The sequence below is a fragment of the Rhinolophus hipposideros genome, assembly GCF_964194185.1.
Source record: "Rhinolophus hipposideros genome assembly, chromosome: 1".
Lineage (NCBI taxonomy): Eukaryota > Metazoa > Chordata > Mammalia > Chiroptera > Rhinolophidae > Rhinolophus > Rhinolophus hipposideros.
The window spans coordinates 31,887,702-31,907,425 of NC_138047.1; the positions used below are offsets into that span (position 1 = coordinate 31,887,702).

At 38.1% G+C, this 19,724-nt stretch overlaps 1 protein-coding gene across 1 annotated transcript in view; it reads right to left on the reverse strand.

Annotated features, from left to right (window-relative positions):
- The window catches only part of GABRB1 (gamma-aminobutyric acid type A receptor subunit beta1), a 376,209-nt gene extending 356,991 nt beyond the window's left edge, over positions 1–19,218 (reverse strand). Inside the window, exons 1-3 of the mRNA XM_081052728.1 lie at positions 19,001–19,218; positions 18,746–18,837; positions 18,271–18,338 (exon numbers count right to left, since the gene is read on the reverse strand). Of these exons, the coding sequence (XP_080908854.1) occupies positions 18,271–18,338; positions 18,746–18,837; positions 19,001–19,080 (240 nt within the window). The 5' untranslated portion in view covers positions 19,081–19,218. The remainder of the gene's footprint in view (positions 1–18,270; positions 18,339–18,745; positions 18,838–19,000) is intronic.
- Positions 19,219–19,724: the final 506 nt, after the last annotated feature.

A 19,724-nucleotide genomic window follows, 5' to 3' on the forward strand; every position in this document is an offset into this window, starting at 1 on the left:
TGGGAATTTCTGAAGACCTTACAGTGGATTGTTTGTAAATATCAAGTGAAAATCTCAGAAGGTCAAATTTCTCAGTCAAGAAGGGTCTTAAAGAAAAACTTTCTCGTCTTACCCTCTTGCTTTCGGACAGAAGAGCCATATAAGCCAACTAGAACAGATATAATTATAGTTTCTTATTCTGAAAGTTTCTAAGCATGGACGCTTCCCAGATACTCTTCGTAGCTCCTTCCAGCATCTTCTCACTCATTACAGTCAAGATGTTCTTCCTTATGTCTAACCTAAACTTTGCTTCTCTCTTCAACTTAAGAGTTCTCTTAGAAGGAACATCAAATCCATTCTTTCTTCCTATTTCCAATAAGTACATAATATAGCACTTTAAGTAATACCTTGCATACAACAGGTCCAATGTGATTTTAATCAGTGAAGGGATCAAACATTTTCATAAAACTGAAGACATTAAGTAAGCCACTCCTTAATCTTTACAAAGTTTAACTCTGGGGTAAATGATACCAATTACTAATGTGTTTCATCCTAAGACCCATTTTGCTAAGTATTAACAATGTTTCCTAATCTTTGAAACCTCTTTATGTTAAATGTCATTAGAAATAATGATGCTTTATATCTAATTGGTTTAGTGACCTAACTGCTACACATAGAATCTGAAGCCAATCTCGCTGGGTGAAGTGGCAGTTCTATCACTTACTTTGGGCAAATTTCTTAATGTTCCTGTGCCTCAGTTTCCTCATTTGTAGCATAGACATAATAATGATACATACTTCATATGGCTACATTATGGACTAAGTGGGTTAATACTTGTAAAGTGCTTAGAATGGTACCTGCTTTGTAGAAGTGTTCAGTATTATTATCATAAGACTCCAGGATGATTGTCCAGGACTTAAGATCCATATGCTATTAATGAATCCCTCTCTTTCTGAGTACTCTTGGTATCTTATCTCTATAGACTTCCCAGTCCTATTTTCTCTGCCCGGAATATCCATCACCTTCCTACCTACATCATTCTCCTCTTAAATATCTCAGGTTGTTTGCACTTTCTTCTCTGTCACGTTATGAGTTGTAAACTCATCTTCAGGGCCCTTTGCTTAGTGCTACTTGTGGTCAATTATGACCTCAGGCAGACCGTTATCTTTTCATAACTTACCTTCTCAGTGAGATTCTTGGCTGTTCTTTGAAGGAATAAAGTAAATCCTACAATTTTAAATAACCTTCACAAATCTTAGAAAGTTTTTTTGCTCTCATGAAGTTCTTGGTAAGCAAAAATGAGCTGATAGATGATGTTTTTATTTGATTACCTCAAACTTTAGTGCAAAAACTCTTATTAGGTCATCTCATCTCCTCTACCTAATTCTATTGTTGATATTTACATATAAAGCATTAATAATAGTTCCTGGTATGTAGTAAATGCTCAATAAATAAGATGATAGAAGGAGGAGGAGGAGGAGGAGGAAGAGGAGGAGGAGAAGAAGAAGAAGGAAAATATCAATTATTTTTCCCAAGTCAGGCAATACATTATCTCATCTAACTTTTAATTTATCCCCATTTTAAAGATGAAGAAATTCAAACTTTGAGTGTCATAGGGTGATCATAAATCCTGGCTTTCCCAGGCCAGCGTTGGCTTATATTTCTTTTACAAGGTAATATTAATAGAGTTCCCTTTCATTCTCAGAAGTGCATATTTGGACCATAAGTTACATGATTACTCTAGAGTTAATTAATGCCAAGGTAACAAGTCCTGTAAATGAAGGGGCTATAAGTAAAAGTAGAAGTCAACTCCGAAGCTCTATTCTCTAGGCTATACCCACAGAAATCCACAAATCCCATTTCTTCCACTTACAAGGGAGTAATGCAAAATATGAAATTTAGAGAGGTATGGGAGGATGAGATATGGGTTGAAACTTTAAATTTGAGAGGTCTCAGAGAACCAAGAGAACATGATCAGGGGGAAAGAAGGGGAAATTCTTTCCTTTTCTTTTTCTGTCTGATCTCACAGAATAGTTTCAGAATTAGAAGTACTGTGAAATTCAACTGCATGGTGAAAATCCCAATATCAAACAAAAATATTACTATATTTAATTAGGCATGGTGTGAATGTTGTTCCTGGTGTTCTGGCATTAAAGAGGGAGGAATTCATTAAAAACCTAGAAAATAATAGAAAAATAATAAAAACATCACCAATTACCATTTATATAGTAATTTAAAATTTATACATCACATGCACAGAGAATATATTTGTATATGATTTGTCTCTTGATTCTTGCAGCTCCCTGTAATAGAGAGCAGAAAATATTATTTCTGTTTTACATGGAACTGAGAATCAAAGGCTTAAGTAAGTCATGAGATTTATACTTGAGAGTATAAATTAGGATACAACATCATCCTGACATTTCAAAGTGATTTAAAATTATTCAAAAATAACTGACAGAAGCACATTCATGGGGAATGTACTTAAGGGGAACCAAAATTATACCAAAAAAACCAAAATTATATATGTCAGAAAGGGAGTGTCGGTTCTGAAAAAATTGCTAGTGTGCTGCCCACCAGAAATTGATTTTAACTATGAGATTCATCAGGTTGTTAAAATTACAAGACATCATCATTATTGTTGGCCAGTAAGCATAGATGCTACAACCTAGAGACAATGGAGCTGAATTTGTTGAATTCACATCTCAGGCTACAAAATATTGGACATCACTGTCAGATCAACACAAATGCCTTTTGAGTACAGAGGATCAGTGTGAATACTATTGCTGTCTCAGCACACCTCAGCCATTTTTTTCTAGCTGTTCCATATCAGGCTCCAAAGTCAGGAAACTGCTGATTCTAGATAAAAGTATACCTCCTGCTTCCTCTCTCTCCTCATATCTTTTCCAAATCTCTGTCTCTGAAACAAATTTATTTTCTCGTTCAACCATTCACTCACACTCTGGTATAAATACAGGAATTGAGAACTAGCATTATTGTTGCCTCTCTCAGGGTTATTTGCATTTCAGCAGGAATCAAAGCTGAAGACATCAAGATCTAATGATGGCATTTCAAACTTGTACTTTCCCACTTAATCTGAAATCACCTTCTGTAGATGTTCCCTATCTTCACTACCAACAAAGTCCATATTTTGACTCAAAAACAAACCTCCACTCAATGACACTGAATAGTATTGAAAAGGAATAATGGCAATTGCTTTGTTTGAGTTTGGGTTCACGTATCTCTGTCTATTTTGAGAACTAGAGGTGCAAATCCCTTCAAATGTAGAACAGCTGCATGGTGACTACACATAAACATAATTTATCAAGATATGCTTACGTTCTACGACAATGATTTCGAACATAGTAGGGCACGTGCTATCTGTATATCCTGAAAAACATTCTCTTCCACAATTTCAGAGAACCAGATTATGAAATCCCCTTCAAACTTCATGACAACACAGCTTGTGGGGGGTCTCACAAAGTGGTGTTTTCATAGACATAGGAGATATGCACCAATAACTCACTAAGGACTGAATATGATTTTCCAGTTTTGTGAGTACATTCTAATCTCCAAATTTTTTCATCCTGTCCTCTTCTCATTGCCAACTTCAGAACTTCTAAACATCAGTTCTCATCACACTAAGCCAAAACTTTTCAATCGACAAACATTGTTAACCTTTATAGTACATTTCTTTCTCTCCTCTCATCAGCCTCAACTCAGTTTGAATTGGGATATTTATTTTTGCATTCGTTTCTTTGGGATGTGCTGAATTGTGTGTGTGTTGGGGAGGAAGTGGGGAACAGGGCAGAGGGGTGGTGATGTCAGTGGAAAGAATTATCATCATTATCACATTTGTTAGTTGATTTAACAAATTTACTAGTTATGACAAACTACTGTGTGAATGTAGAAATTTCAGACAAAACTTGACATTTGAAAGAAAACATACCATGTAATTGCAAGGATATAATTACAGCAAAAATGACTAAATAGATAAATATATAGATAAATATATATGTATTTCTGGATAAGACATATTTTTGACTTAATATTTTCAAATTTGATTAAGACATTTTAAAATCGAAACCTCTCCAGATTGGCTGAGGAAGGCCTTTTGATATGTTACTATTTATATTTGATTTTTCTTCTTTTTAAATGCCATCCACTTTGGAACACATTAAAATTACAACTAAATTATAGAACAATCAACCTGGAGAACCATCTGAAGTCTAGCTGAACAGAAGTTTTATAATTAAGGATAAAAGAAGAAGCCACATAGAGACTGTTAGAAGGGGTGGAGACATGAAACAGGCCCCAAACCTCCATGTGGGAGATGAAAACTGGGAGGGATAGCTCAGTCACAGAGGTTCCACACAGAGAAGCAAGCAACCCAGCCCAACACCAGGCTAGAGTACCGGTGCTGGGAAGAGGAGCTCCCACAACATCTGACTGTGAAAAACAGTGGGGATTCCAACTGTCCAGGTGGGACAGAAGCCTGCGGGAAACCCAGACATCCTCTTAAAGGACCCGCACAAGCACTCACCCTAGGCTCCAGCAAAGCGACTGTGATTCTGGGGATGTCAGAGACATATGGGGAGAGATTGAGTTGTGTAACTTTGGGGTGAGGATTGGAGGGACAGTCATCATTTTTTCCTGTGTGGACTTTTTCTCTCATGCAGCCAACAGATGGGCACTATTTTTCCTGTGTTGAGCCCGCCTGCACAGGCCAAATCTGAATCTGATTGGCTTGGTGAGCACCACAGCTCCACCCTGCTGATTCACTGAGACCCAGCCTTACCCAATTTGCTTACCGCACTGGGCTTTATCAGTGGCTGAACCTTACTGGAGCCAGCAGGTGGCAGCCAGCCATGGGCTGTCCTGGCTTTTTGTGGAGCTACCCCAGACCCAGTATTGGTGGAGCCATCCTTGGTTTGCCATGTGGCATCCCCCATGCACCTCCAGGTACTGTATAGGCAATGGCCAACTGTGGATCATTTTGTAGCTCCTACCAGGTATTCTCCAGCCAGTCACAGGCAGTGGAGGCCCTGGGCCTGCATCTGGGCCCCTCTCAAGAGACCCTAGAACCAACATGCCGAGATTGTGGCTGCAAACCACAATAAAACAACACCCAATTAGCCCCACAAATGGCTCAACCAAAGAGTTGTCACAGCAGGCACCAGAGTACACTAGGATGATTCCACTCTATGGGTTCATCCCCACATACAGCAGCCTATAAGCTGTATACTTGACCAAACCCTACAGCCAGTCAGCCTGAGGGTCAATACCACCCACTGACATGCCAACAGCAATCAAGGCTCAACTATAACAGGAGGGCACATACAACCCACATAAGGGACACACTTGAAGTACCTGGTTCAGGTGACCAGGGAGACTGTGCCACTGGGCCACATAGGACCCCTACTACTTAAGGTCACCCGGCAAGACTGGGAGACATAGCAGCCCTACCCAATTAAAAAAAAAACATATACAGAAAGGCAGTCAAAATGAGGAAACAAAGAAATAGGTCCCCAATGAAAGAACAGGAGAAAACGCCCCAAAAAGAACTAAACAAAATGAAGGCAAGCAACTTACCAGAGACAGAATTCAAAACAATGGTTATAAGGATGCTCAAGGAATTTCAATAAAGAGATAGCAAACATAAAAAAGAACCAGTCAGAAGTGAAGAATACAATAACTGAAATGCAGAATGCACTAGAAGGAATCACCAGCTGACTAGATGAAGCAGAGGATCAAGTCAGTGATTTGGAAGACAAGGTAGCATAAACCACCCAATTGGAACAGCAAAAAGAAAAAAAGAATCCTAAAAAATGAGAACAGTTTAAGAGACTTCTGGGACAACATCAACGTAACAACATTCACATCATAGAGGTGCCAGAAGAAGAAGATAGAAAGCAAGGGATTGAGAATTTATTTGAAGAAATAATGACCGAAAACTTCCCAAATCTGGTGAAGGGAATAGACATAGAAGCCAAGAAAGTATATAGAGTCCCAAAAAAGATGAACCCAAACAGACCCACACCAAGACATATCATAATTAAAATGTGAAAGGTTAAAGACAAAGAGAGAATCCTAAAAGCAGCAAGAGAAAAGCAGTTAGTTACCTATTATACATGGGAGCTCCAATAAGAATGTCAGCCAATTTATCAACAGAAATTTTGTAGGCCAGAAGGGATTGGCATGAAATATTCAAAGTAATGAAAAACAAGAATCTACAACCAAAGGTACTCTACCCAGAAAAGCTGTCATTTAGAATTGAAGGACAAAGCGCTTCCCAGACAAGAAAAAGCTAAAGGAGTTCATCACCCCCAAACAGTATTACAAGAAATATTACAGAGATTTCTTAAAGATGAAAAAAATAGATAAAAATATGAATAATAAAAAGGCGATGACTACATAGTAGCAATTGCATTCAATGTAAGTGGATTAAATGCTTCAATCAAAAACGTAGGGTGGCTGAATGGATAAGAAAACAAAACCCTTACATATGCTGCCTACAAGAGCCTCACTCCAGATTGAAAGACACATATAGATGGAAAGTAAAGGGATGGAAAAAGTTATTTCATGAAAATGGAAACAAACAAAAAAGCTGGGGTAGCAATACTTACACCACACAAAATAGACTTTAAAACAAAGGCGGTAACAAAAGACAAAGAAATCTCCCTTCCAGTAATCTCCCTTCCTGGTATTTATCTGAAGAAACTCAACAAGCTACTTTAAGGGGATGTTTGCATCTATATGTTCATTGCAGCATTGTTTACAATAGCCAAAATGTGGAGATCTCCTGGGTGACCGTCGGTGGATAAATGAAGAGTATACCATGTAATATTGTTCGGCCATGGAAGGGAATGGGTTCTTGCCATCTGTGGTGGCATGAATGGACCTCGAGGGTATTGTGCTGAGTCGAGTGTCAGACAGAGAAAGACAGATGCAATGTGATTTTGCTTATATGTGGAATCTAAAGAACAAAATAAACAGACAAAATGGAAACAGACTCATAGATACAGAGAACATTTTGATGTTTGCAGATGGAAGGGGGTTGGGGTAGTGGGTGAAAAAAAGGAAGGCATTGAGTAGTATAAATTGTGATTACAAAATAATCATGGGGATGTAAAGTAAAGCATAGGGAATGTAGTCAATAATATGATAATAACTATGTATAGTGCCAGGTGGGTACTAGATTAGTCAGGGGATCACTTCTTATATAAATGTCTAACCATATGTTGTACACCTGCAATTAATATAAAATAATATTGAATATCAACTGTAACTGAAAAATTACAAAGGGGGTAAAGGTGAAGGGGCATTAGAGGTCCAAATTTCCAGCTATAAAACAAAGTAGTCATGGGATGTAATATACAGCATAAGAAATATAGAGTCAATAATATTGTGATAGCGTGGTACGGTGTCAGATGGTTGCTGGACTTATGGTGATCACTTCTTTAGGTCTATAAATGTTGAATAATTATGGTGTACACCTGTAACTAATATAATATTGTATGATCACTATATTTTTAATAAAAATCTTTAAAACAACAGTCACAGGGGATGTAAAATACAGCATAGGGAATATAATAAATAATGTTGCAACAACTATTTATAGTGCTAACTGGGTACTAGACTAATCACGGGGATCACTACATAAATTATATAAATGTCTAAATACTATGCTGTACACCTGAAACTAATATAAAATAATATTGAATGTCAGTTTTAATTGAAAAAAATAAAAAATAAATAAATGATATTCACATTGTAGTCATCAACTCATTCTTAAATAATTTCTTAAATATTTCCAGAGATAGTAATAGTCCAGGTGGCAGTATGGAGATGATATTTTGAAAATGAAAAGCAGTCATTATTTTCTAAAGCTGATGAAAATTACCTTTTTATGTGTGTGTACATATATTTTTGTACAGAGGTCTCTAACTTACCATGATTTGACTTACGATTTTTGTACTTTATGACAGTGTAAAAGCCATACACATTCAGTGGCACCTGTAATTCAGATTTTAAAATTTGATTTTTTCCGTGGGCTAATGATATGCAGTATGACACTGTCTCCTGATGCTAGGCAGCGGCAGCGAGGCCCAGTTCCCAGTTAGCCATGTGATCACGAGGGTGAACAACCGACCCTCTACAGTGTCCTGTTTTGCCAGTACTTTTGGATATTATGTTTTGTGTTTTCGCATCCCATCCTGTCTACATAATGCCCATCTGTGTTTCCTGCTTCTGGTGAGGAGAAGAGGAAGGCAATTTGCTTGAGATGAAACTCAACATAGTTGCCCAGCTGTAGGCTAATGTGAATGTTCTGAGCACACTTAAGGTAGCCTGGGCTAAGCGATGGTGTTCAGTAGTTTAGCTGTATCAAGTGCATATGTAAGATACTTTCAACTTAGGATGGGTTTATTAGGATGTATGGATGTGTCACCATCATAAGTCAGGAAGCACATGCATATATCATAAGGTGATTTTGTGTGTGTGAAACTGGCAGTCCCATGTGATAAAGTTGTTTCTATGGAAACAGGTCATAAATCATGACCAACATAAAATAAAATTATAGATGAAGGCATAAGGTAGACCTAACAGAGAAACTATTAATTCCTAAATTTAAAAATGGAAATGTCATTATTACCCTTTCTTATGACTAGAAGAATTCTTTTACAATCCTAATGAATGTTGTTATTATTATTACGTCCATATAATATGCTAGAAGCTACATAGAGAGCATAAAAAATATAATACCGAATTTCCTGGAGATTACAAAATGTGGGGGGAAAAGACAAAGTTAATAAATAAAAACCTTATATAGGATAAAAGATGATCATTGTGTTATATTGGGTTTTTGGTCTTTTCAGTCCTCATTTTTTTATTTGCCCAATATGCCCGTTCTAGAGCAGAATTCTTTCCAGTGTGGCTACATACAAGGCCATAGAAGAAAGATGATTTCCTGTGGGTTTTGAAATAGGTCTAGATGTATTTGGGTGGGAGAGGATTGCAGGTGGTAGGAGGAAGAAATGATGGCCTCTGACATGAGAAAATGTTCTAGGCACAGGTAGGATTTCAAATAAATCTCATTGAACTGCCTCTGTGGAAACCACAGAACTGTTTCTCATGACTATAGAATTGTATATCATTCCCTTGAAAATAATAGAGCAGGAGAAAAAACCTCCCCATGAGTCATGAAGGTTTAGAGTAGGCAGGGACCCTTAGCTTTCAACAAATCTATTCCCCCACTTTTAGGAAGATTCCCAAATAAATCCTCTCATTGAAGTAGGATTCACTCTTAGTAACTTCCTTGATTAACCCATTGAGCAACAAGAGCAAGGCATCTAGCCTCTAACTTTTCTGTTGTATTTGAAGGATCGTAACCCACACTCTTTTTCAGCTGAGGTCGGGATGGAATAGCCGATTGTTAACAGCTACCTAAGTACCCTCTTCTATTTGAATCTATTTCTCTAGGTGCTTCTCTGCCTTCTTTCTCTAAATTAAATAATACGATCTATGAATAAGACTTGCTTAAATAGGTATCCTTTTTCCAGGGGACCTATTGTGGGGGACAGGGCTCTGTTGAATTCTTGTTTAAAATCATCCCCACCAGGCCATTCAAATGTTTCAGTTTTTCTACAAAGCTCCTGGGAGTCACTTTTTAATTTCCTGGCAGCTAAGCTTCATTTTTCAGGGCATGCTGTTAGTCTCACTTGTGCTGTCTGTTATACCCAGTTTCATTTCATCCCCAAATATGATTTCTACAAGAACTCACACTGCTTTCATGCAATTTCACATGAAAACGCAATGTTCCAAAAGGACTCTGAATCATTTTAGGGACATGGTAGAGAAGAGAGCAGATGCTGTGTAAGTGGGTTCCCCACACATCTTGTCTTTCTACCTATGTGGTTTTATAAAGGCAACTAAAACAGAGTACAAAGATCACTTCTCTGGGGGAATTTGAAAAGTATGATCCAAATCCAATCAGGGTCAAGGTCCTCCTAGAGAAAGAACAGCTAGAGATTAAAGTGAACTGCTTCCGATTCCCTGATTTTGGCAGCACCCTTTCTCCATATCTCTAACCAACCCATTCCAGCCACCACATTTATGGGCCCCGGGATTTCTCCCTGTAGAACTCATCTTATTTGTGAACAGAACTAGAAGAGTCAGGAAGGAGCTAGTCTTTTTCAAGATAGTTCCAACGGCTAATATTCTGTGTTTCCACAAGTACCTTATAACAAAATGATCTGATATAGTATATGTTTTTAATACTGGAAACATATTCATTCACTTCAGTGGTGAACAAGATGGTTGGGGTTACTTACCTATGTTTCCTCCTTGGGCAGATGGTGCATATGTGCCCATCACTCAATATGTAACCCTGCAGGGTATCCTAGGTTCATTTCCTCTCTAACCTCCATTATCTAACCAGTCACAAAATCTTTCTGATTTTCCTCTGTTTGAGGTTTTTTGGGTTTTTTTGTTTTTGTTTTTTTTTTTAACTTTCCATACCTAAATCTGCTGTTCTACTTTAGGTACTTATCATCTCTCATCTGGACTTTGAAATACCCTCTTACCTTCTTAACTAGGAAGGCTGTCCCCAGTTTTAGCCTTCTCTACTCCACCCTCTACATAGCTGCCAGAATGATCTATCTGAAATACAAAACATAGCATCTGTTAAAATCTTTACCAGTTTTCTTTATTTCAGGATTAGGATTTATATCCTTAGCATACCAATTCCATCATCATCATCATCATCATCATCATCATCATCATCATCATCTCTCTCTCTCTCTCTCTCTCTCTCTCTCTCTCTCTCTCTCTCTCTGTATCGTTTTAAACTGAAAGTATAAAACATGTATAATAATTTTTTTGTTTTTTAAATCAAACAATTCTAAAGGACATATAAAGAACCATAAGTATCCCTCACACTCATACTCCTAGTTCTGGGTCCACTTCCAAGAGAAACAGTTACTTATTCCTTGGTCAGTACATATACTATATATGGGGAGGGAGAGAGAGAGAGAGAGAGAGAGAGAGAGAGAGAGAGAGAGAGACTTACTTTTACATCAGTGAGAACATTCAATAACACTGTCTTATTCCTTCATTTTCTCATTGTGTCTTCTCACAACAGTGAATACCTGTAGTTCCCAGACTACTCCATGTTGTTCTCAGGCAAACCTGCCAATGCTTGTGCCCTTCCTTTTGTTTGGAAGCTTCTCATTTGCATCCTATATGTGGTGCCAACTATTCTTCCTTTTTAAGATTCTTCTCAAGCATGACTACTTCACCATGCTTTAGAAACCACCCCTTTGGGCTCCCACAGGATTCTGGACTTGCATGTCTCTATCATAGCGACTACCATGTTGTTTTAAATAATTTTCTCTATACATTGTCTTGTACATTGTAAACTATGTGAAGGTATAGAACATGTCTTTTTTTCATATTTCCATCTCTAGGGTCATTTAGGACATGATAAAATACTAATTGTTCTGTAAATACGTGTTGATCCAAAACCTCAAGATGAAGATAACTATGGATGTTTCAAAATCTTCCAAAGGGAAAAAAACTTACTTCAGAAATGGAAATTTTAAAAACAAGAAAAAAACTGTAAACTCCACAAGGACAGAGATCATATCTGTTTTACTAGATATGTTGAATAAATGCTCTTGGAAAAATGGCTTTTAATCTTAAATATATAATATGATGATGGGATTTATTGGGACTGCAAGGATGAGAATACCTTGGCACTCAATGGGGTAACAGAAAAAACTACTAGCAGAAAAAGAGGGGCTATGAGAATTCTAAAATGAGGTAACTGAATTCACAAAAGAAAACTCATGCATCTTTCTTGTTTTGTGGCCAGCCATTTTTTCTAAGTTATCACCTCTTATAGGAATTAATTATAAACCCTTTCTTGAGCATTTCTGTCAAGTGCCAAGTAATAGATTGTTACACGTTACTATTAACTTCCTTCAAAAGATAGCAGCCAAGAGATTTCATGAAATCCATGATTTGATGAAAACAGAAGTATTCTAAAATGCAAGAACTTGATCCTGGTATTATGAAACGTAGGATTCAGTGCTCTGAAAAATTTCATTGGGGAAACGCTGTACTAATATTTAATCAACTGTAAGTATTAATATATTATCTATTCATCTTCCTATTATCCTCAAAGATAATACTGTGATTTGAGTTATTAAAACTCAAATCATTTGGAAAGATTTAATACCATTTATTTTTCTTTTGAATTGTTTTACCTTTCTTGACAATGTAAGCTTTCATCCATGTGTGTTTTGAAGGTGTTATTAAGCATCAAACACAGAACTGATGCTAAGTGATGTTCAGTTGAGATGAACGTTTTGGCTTTACCCCTTGCTATGAGACTACCTGATGGAAATATTTTAGGTGGGTTGGATAAACACTTTGGGATACCCAGATCCTAAGAAGTAACAGTTTCCTTCTGTTTCACATTAAGTATAATGTATAAATGAAAAATGTATAATTTTGGCAGTAGTGGAGCAATGTTCCCAGTTTGAATACAATGGACAGTATCAGATAGCAATACTTCCAATTTGGTCTTGGCTGCAATATTCAATACAATATAAACAAGGCATTAGTCGAATCTCATTTTGAAGACGATTGCATCAATGTTTCTTACTGCTGTCTTTGGGAATGTGTTTAACTAGGAAAAAAATAAATGATAAAGCAAGACCAATGAAAACGGTGATTCAAGAGGCTTCAGACTGTGCACAATCATTACTGCCATGCTCCCAGGAAACTACCATCATTTCCATTCAATAGGAATTCAAAAAGTGCTTGTTGATTGACACATCTAATAGGAGAATAAAATAGAATAAGATGGACTCTAACTGGAGAATAAGATGGAAGGGAAGAATATTGATTTTGACAGAGTCTAAAATCTTTAAAGGTTTAAATTTATATCATAGAATATTTGAACTGGAAAGAGGTTTAGCAATTGTGTCATTTACCTTTATTTTGTACAGGAGAAGCTTGAGGCCCAGAGAAGTCAAATAACTCACTCAAGGTCCAAAGCTAAACAGCAGGAATTATTTTTTCACTTGTCTAGCAGACAGAAGCCAGTCCCCGGAGTTAGGATGCCTGGTTTCAAATTCTGGCTCTATAACTTCTAAGCAATTTACTTAACCTCATTCAACCTAAGTCTCCTGCTCTCAACCTCAGTTTCTCCATCTGTATTAGGGAATAATAAGCTTTAAATCAAGGATTAAATGAGCTACGAATGTGAAGAACTGGATAACCATACCTCATACATAGGATATATTCAATAAATATTACTATTTATTTTCATTATATTGTACATTTTAATATCCAGTCTGGCCTTATAATCCTGGAAACATAGGCTTTCAAATGTGAACTCAACTTTAAAAAATCTGGATAGACTTGCTTTGATATGACTTAAGGTATAAAAAGATAGTTTTGTTATCTCCAAACAGCAAGGCAAATGGAAGTTTTTCCTTTCAGTTTCTCCAGATGGTATAATAATGTAACCCAACACCTAAAGGCGAGACCTGGTTGATTACTCACATAAGAGAAAAATGTATTTATATCTTTAACTGCTGATATCTGTTCCTACCTTTAAATGGTACTGACCTATTTGCTCTTTTTGCAAAGGAATTCTGTTAGAACCTCATAGAATGCACTGACAGCAGCAAGAGTATGATTAGGCTATTTTACGAAGCTATTGCGAGCTCCGCAGTGGGGGCAAAAACAGTTTGCAATATTCTCTATTCAAAAGAAGAAAAGTCATTGGTGTTCTGTGAAGCAGCGGGATGTCTTGTTGGGGTGTCAGAGCTTGGCAGTATTTTCACAGCCATCATTTAAGGTTGGCTGACTCATAAGTATTGACACAGTTAGGAAGATTGCTTATTCTTCTAAGTCAAGCCCCATCATTCAGGCTCTTGCCTTTGTCCTGTTGCTTATCATCAATTATTAAACTACATTTCCCTTTCAAACACAGCCACCTGTTTAACTATCTAGGAATTAACAAGAACCTTAATTTGGAACCATGAAATAATACCATTCTTAGAGAAATTTAAGACAAAAAAAGTTCATTTCTTCCTGATGCTAGATCTTAGAAAAATGGACAATAGATAGCCTTGCTACTCCAAGCACTCTTCACACACCAGCAATTGCTGTCACCTAGGAGTTGTAGTTGTTAGAAATGCAGAATGTCCAACCCCATCACGCACCACTGATTCAGAATTTACATTTTGACACTTCAAAATTTTAGAGGAGTCAGGTATGCGTTAAAGATTGAGAAACACTGACTTAAAGAAATGGGTGAGGAGGGGAGGGATTCTGACAGGTGGTTGCTGTTTTGTGTCACCAAGAGGATGGTAATTGGACATAACTGAAGTATAGACCAGAAAACTAGAATCGAATATTAAAATAACAACAGCAACAACAGTGGAATTTAATAACACTGGGAATTTGGTAAATTATATTTGCTTTTCTTTTAGGCATTATTTATACAGTTGGCTCATTTTAGGTTTTTCGGTTGTTTTGTTGTTACTTGTAACACCTATAAGAGTATTCATTGTTGCATTTATCCATGCATGAAGGAAGAAAAGAAACAATGAATACATGATAGTTATCTACTACTGGGAATGGTTTCTTTGAGTTAGGACTCAATAGATGTAGTCTTCTGTAAGTGTTCCCTTGGACCATAGTTTCTTTAGATCAGGGACAGAGAGCTCTACTTGATTATCAGAAGCCACCTCTTTAATGAGAAGGAACTACTGGTCCTTGGAATCTGAAATTCAAGAGTCCAACCACTTGTTTGCAGGTAGTTAATATCATGTTTCCCAGATCTACTTGCTTACTATACTAGGTCTGTTTTACTGGGTTTATATTAGCAGATATTAGTAGTTTCTTTAAAGGCAATTTCTGAAGGCTACTGTTTCCTTTTTTACCCCATCCGCATCCTGTTCATCTTAGGAGAGAGAGAGGTAGAGAGGGAGGAAGGGAGAGGGGAGGGAAAGGGAAGGGGTGAGGGGTGGAGATGATGAGAGAGAGAGAGAGAGAGAGAGAGAGAGAGAGAGAGAGAGAGAGAGAGAGAGAGATTGATTGCTGGTATATGGCTTGGTAGAAATTAAGGGTTTGAAGGGCTTAATATAACAAGAAATAGAAATCATAGTGTTTTTTTTTAAAGATAATTGTTAAAAAAACAAAACAAAAAAACAGTACATAGTCACTAGAGCATGCACAATATATCCCATGATGCCAGAAGAAGTCCTTCCTAATTCAATCCATAATATTGTTGCCTGAAAAATAAGCCTTGCTCTTAAGAATTATTTTTCTTCTGCATCAGTACTATTCTTCCGAGGTTTTGCATTCACTGTTTCGTACCAACAATTCTCAATTGTAGAGATTTTTGACTATAAAGCCTATTTTATTTTCTTATTTGGGAAAAGCATTTTACATCCTGAAGTACATGAATCAGAAAATACTCAATGTTTTATGCTTGTCTTTGAAACAGACAATGCCATAAACCAATATGGAATTATATTTCACTTAGGGTAGCATAGGAAAATAACAAAAATTAAAAGAAACCTAGTTTCAAACCCATTAATGTAATGTACAATTATTATGTTATTCTCCCAGTTGTGGAATGGGTGGATAATAATGGTAACGAATAAAGATATAAAAATGAGAAATGCTGTAGTAATGAATGTTTGTCTGAATTAAAGCTATTTTTATTATATTTTTTGTCCATTCTTATTTTTTATTAATTTTGGTGAAATTTTCCTATTAAATAACCTCAAAAGTTACTGCCTATCAGGCTACTGAAACATGATTAACATAAGAAGCAATGAGTCTTTTCCCACAGACATTTCACCTCTACTTAAATTATCTAAAAATCAAAGTATATTATAGACCATTCTCTTTATCAGGGCTAGCCACTCAGGCTGTGTTTATGGAACCCTCAATCCTAAAAATCCTCTTTGTTTCCATTTTTCTTGGATTTATTTCCTATCTGTTTATTTCAATGCTGTCTGTTAGATGAGAGAAAATAAACCTTGAGTCTTGTTGGTAGCTATCATTAAAAGGAGAGACAAAGAAGAATAAGTAAATCAAGGTTTATTATTTTTCAGTGTTCAGTGCTTCCTATTTTCCCATATGTTTCTAACACCACTGTGGAAAGGTAATGGGTATTTTAGTAGAATGCATTTTTCATAGATTTATCTGTTTGGTGAATACTTTTTAAAAAATCAAGTACATATACACATGGTGCAGTGAGTAAATAGACTGCATTATTCCATCATTAGGAGCTATTTCCAGTGGCACTGCAATTAAATTCAATTATTTTTCTGAGCTTATGTATGAATTCAGTTGAACTACTGGTTACAAAGAGCTTTTTTTGTTGTGATGGTTGTTTTGGTTAACAGCAACTTTCCTGTTCAATTCAAAAAACAAAAAATAAAAATAAAACCTGAACAGGTGTTTATAAACATAGTCAACAGATTTATACATTCTTTAAAATTCTGAAAATTATAGTACCCTATAGACTGGGAAAGGTACTATTTCCCTTTTGAGCTTTCTGAATCCTCTCCTATTTTATAAATTATCTATGTGGTTATCTACAAGGTGCTAAAATAAACGACTTAAAAGGAAAATATTATCATCATTAATCTGCATGATACAAACAACTTGTTTTTGTTTAATTTGTTCAGTTGCAATAGCATGGATTGGGTATGACTTGTATATGTGCACATATTATTACATTCTCCAGTGTTTGCATTAATAAATAGTGTGTTTTGTGTTATTTTGTGGTAGTGCTATGTATGTGAAGAGAATATTGTAAATTAGTCAGTTAAAAATTTTTGCCAAGTCAGAAAAATGTTCATTTGTGCATTATTTCTTAAAAATTGTTTTTCTTTTTCCAATAAAACAATCAGAGACCTTATCTTAAAATAGTATTCCAAATAAGCTATTTAAAATCAGGTAAGTTACAACTGTAAAATGCAGAAAATTAATAGTCACACTTTTTATTATAATCTCATTCAATAGATTATATTTATTTCTCTCTGTCATAACCTTTAAAATTCTTAAACCTTAACGTATTAATTCTTAAACCTTAGCATATTAAACCTTAGCATATTTCTTAGTAATTAAATGAAAGACAATTCAATAGCCTTTACAGCTATAGAGGATAAAAACCCCAAAGTTTTTTTGTCTGAATTTCTGATGGCACAATACTTTTCGCTAGTGGAAAAAAAATGACATTTTGCTCAGTAGATCTAAGCTGTTCCCTGGGTGGTTGGTTCTAGAAAAGCAACAGGCTTCTCCCCTTGCTTTACGAGGAGCAACAGTTAGAAACTCTTAACAAGTAGAAAACTGCTACCACACAGTGGTCGGCAACAGCCAATAGAGAACATGACAGCTATGATTTCAATCCAGTTTGCAACAGCTTCAGAAAGGGAGGAGGAAAAAAAGAAAACAAAAGAATGTTAACCCTTTGAAATGAAAGGATTGAGCTGTTACTATCGCCCCCCTCTGCCATCGTCCCTTTAATCATCAGGCTTTTCCGGCATGCTTAAGTTTCTAGGATAAAACAAAACAAACTCAGCCTATTTTGTTTCATCTTAAATTTGCAAGATGCAGCAAGACAAGTTCATCAACCCCCACAAGGGAATAATACAAGCCTCTCCAGAAGCTGGCTTGAGTACTTTCGTATTAGCAAGCATGGACTGTCGTTTCAGCCTGTTGCTCCTGCCATACCGCATGCTAAAGCCTGGAGAGAGGGATGGTACACTCAGAAACCTCGTCTGTGGACTTGAGTGCTTGGTGGCGGGGCCTGGGTGGGTCCTGCCTCCCAGGCTGCGGGGACTTGACCTGGTGAGAAAGCGGCGGACCACGGTCCTAGGACCCCAGTGCAGGCCGCCCGACCGCCGGCAGATGGTGCCCTCCGCCTCGGAAGACCAAAGGAAACCCTGCTAAAGAAACGCTCAGACTCCGCCCCACCCGATCCACTGCTGCCAGTAACCCGTCCTTCCCCAAATAGTGCTGAGCACGTTCCCCCTCTGCCCCCCCTCCCCGCACACCGCAGTAGCCCGCGTGTGTGTCTGTGTCGAAAATACAAACCAGGGGCAACAGAGTGTGTGTGCCAAAGTGGGGAGCGCACGCGGCGTGGGACTCCCGGGCTGGGGCGAGATGACCGCCAATGAAACGCAGAGGGCACGGGGACCCATCCATTTCGCATCTGCGTAAGCCCGGCTGCCGGGCCGTCCCAAGGCCACTCACCATGTTCACTTCAGAGACCATGTCTATGCTGGCGACATCGATCCGCATCCCAACGTCCACGGGGGGTCCTGCCGGGGATGTGGGACACATGGACATTTTCTCAGAGTGGCAACAGGCTGGGGAGGGACGAGGGGCTTCCCTGCACTTACTACACTCTAAATGGGCTCCCTCCACTCCCACCCCACCCCTCCATGCAGGGGACAGCCTGGGAAAACAGGTGTGGGCACACGCGTGATGCAGTGACTATGCAGAGGGTGTGCCGAGCTGGGGGAAGGTCGGCTCTGCCTGGGGTTCATCCACCTGCGACTGGGGGGTCTGGCGTGTGCGTGTGTGTGTGTGTGTGTGTGTGTGTGTGTGTTCAGGGCGTAGGGCATAGTGCACGCTTACAAAAATTACATGCTTTTTTGGTCATTTATCTTTGACAAGAAAGGAAAACTAGATATGGGTTACAGGTTGAAAAAAGATGAAGCTTTACCTCCAAAGTCCGGCCGCAAGCGAATGTCATATCCTTTGAGCAATCTGTCCACTGTCTCTTTCACGTATGACATGTTGCTGGGCTCATTGGCGCTGAAGGGAAGAAGTAGGGACCGTATTCAGAATGAGCACAAACTGCGAGCAGACATAAAAATAGACAGGCACACCTACCCCAAATAACAAGCTACATGATCCAGCAAGCATGTAAAAAGAAAAACACCAAGAAAAAAGGAGACGTTCAACAACAGCAGCTCACCTGTGTGCACAACAGACCATGGCAATCATCACAGGGAAAGAGAGAAGCCCCAAACTCTCTCGATTTTGTACTGTCCACATTACTAACTCTGATTAAAGAATTGTCTTTTCGGCGAAGATTCAAGGAATGCAACTTAGTCGGCGGCAGGGCAGTAATTCCCCCGACTGGACCTGCGCATGCGCAGAGGGTGATCACTACCAAAAGACACCTTGTGCCTTGCAAACAATATTCCTAGTGGAACAGGCAACAGATTTCAATCCCTTTAAAGTTCCTGTTTGTAGTGCTCCGCGTCCTCCCGGTAGTCGGAGATACTCAGCTGTTTGCCTGCTGGGGATCCTGTCCATGTGTATACGGAGCTTTCTTCATGCATTGTACGTTGCTGTGTTCTTTTCCTTTCTGCCCTCAACCTGCCTTTTTTTTTTTTTTTAATTCAACTCGAAAAGATTTGGCTAGGGCTGCCTGTGATTGGCACCTTTTATTGACAGTCACGGTGGTCCTAGAACTGGGAGTTTGAAGTTGTTTGGTCTCCTGTGTGTGCGTGCGTGTGCGTGTGCGTGTGTGTGTGTGTGTGTGTGAGCAAGTGAGAGAGAGAGAGAGAGAGAGAGAGAGAGAGAGAGAGAGAGAGAGAGAGAGAGAGAGATGGAGTGTGGGGGTGGGGGACACGAGGGTGGGACGAAGTGAGTGAAGAGGAAAAGCCAGAGAAGGAGGGGAGGGGCGAGGAAAC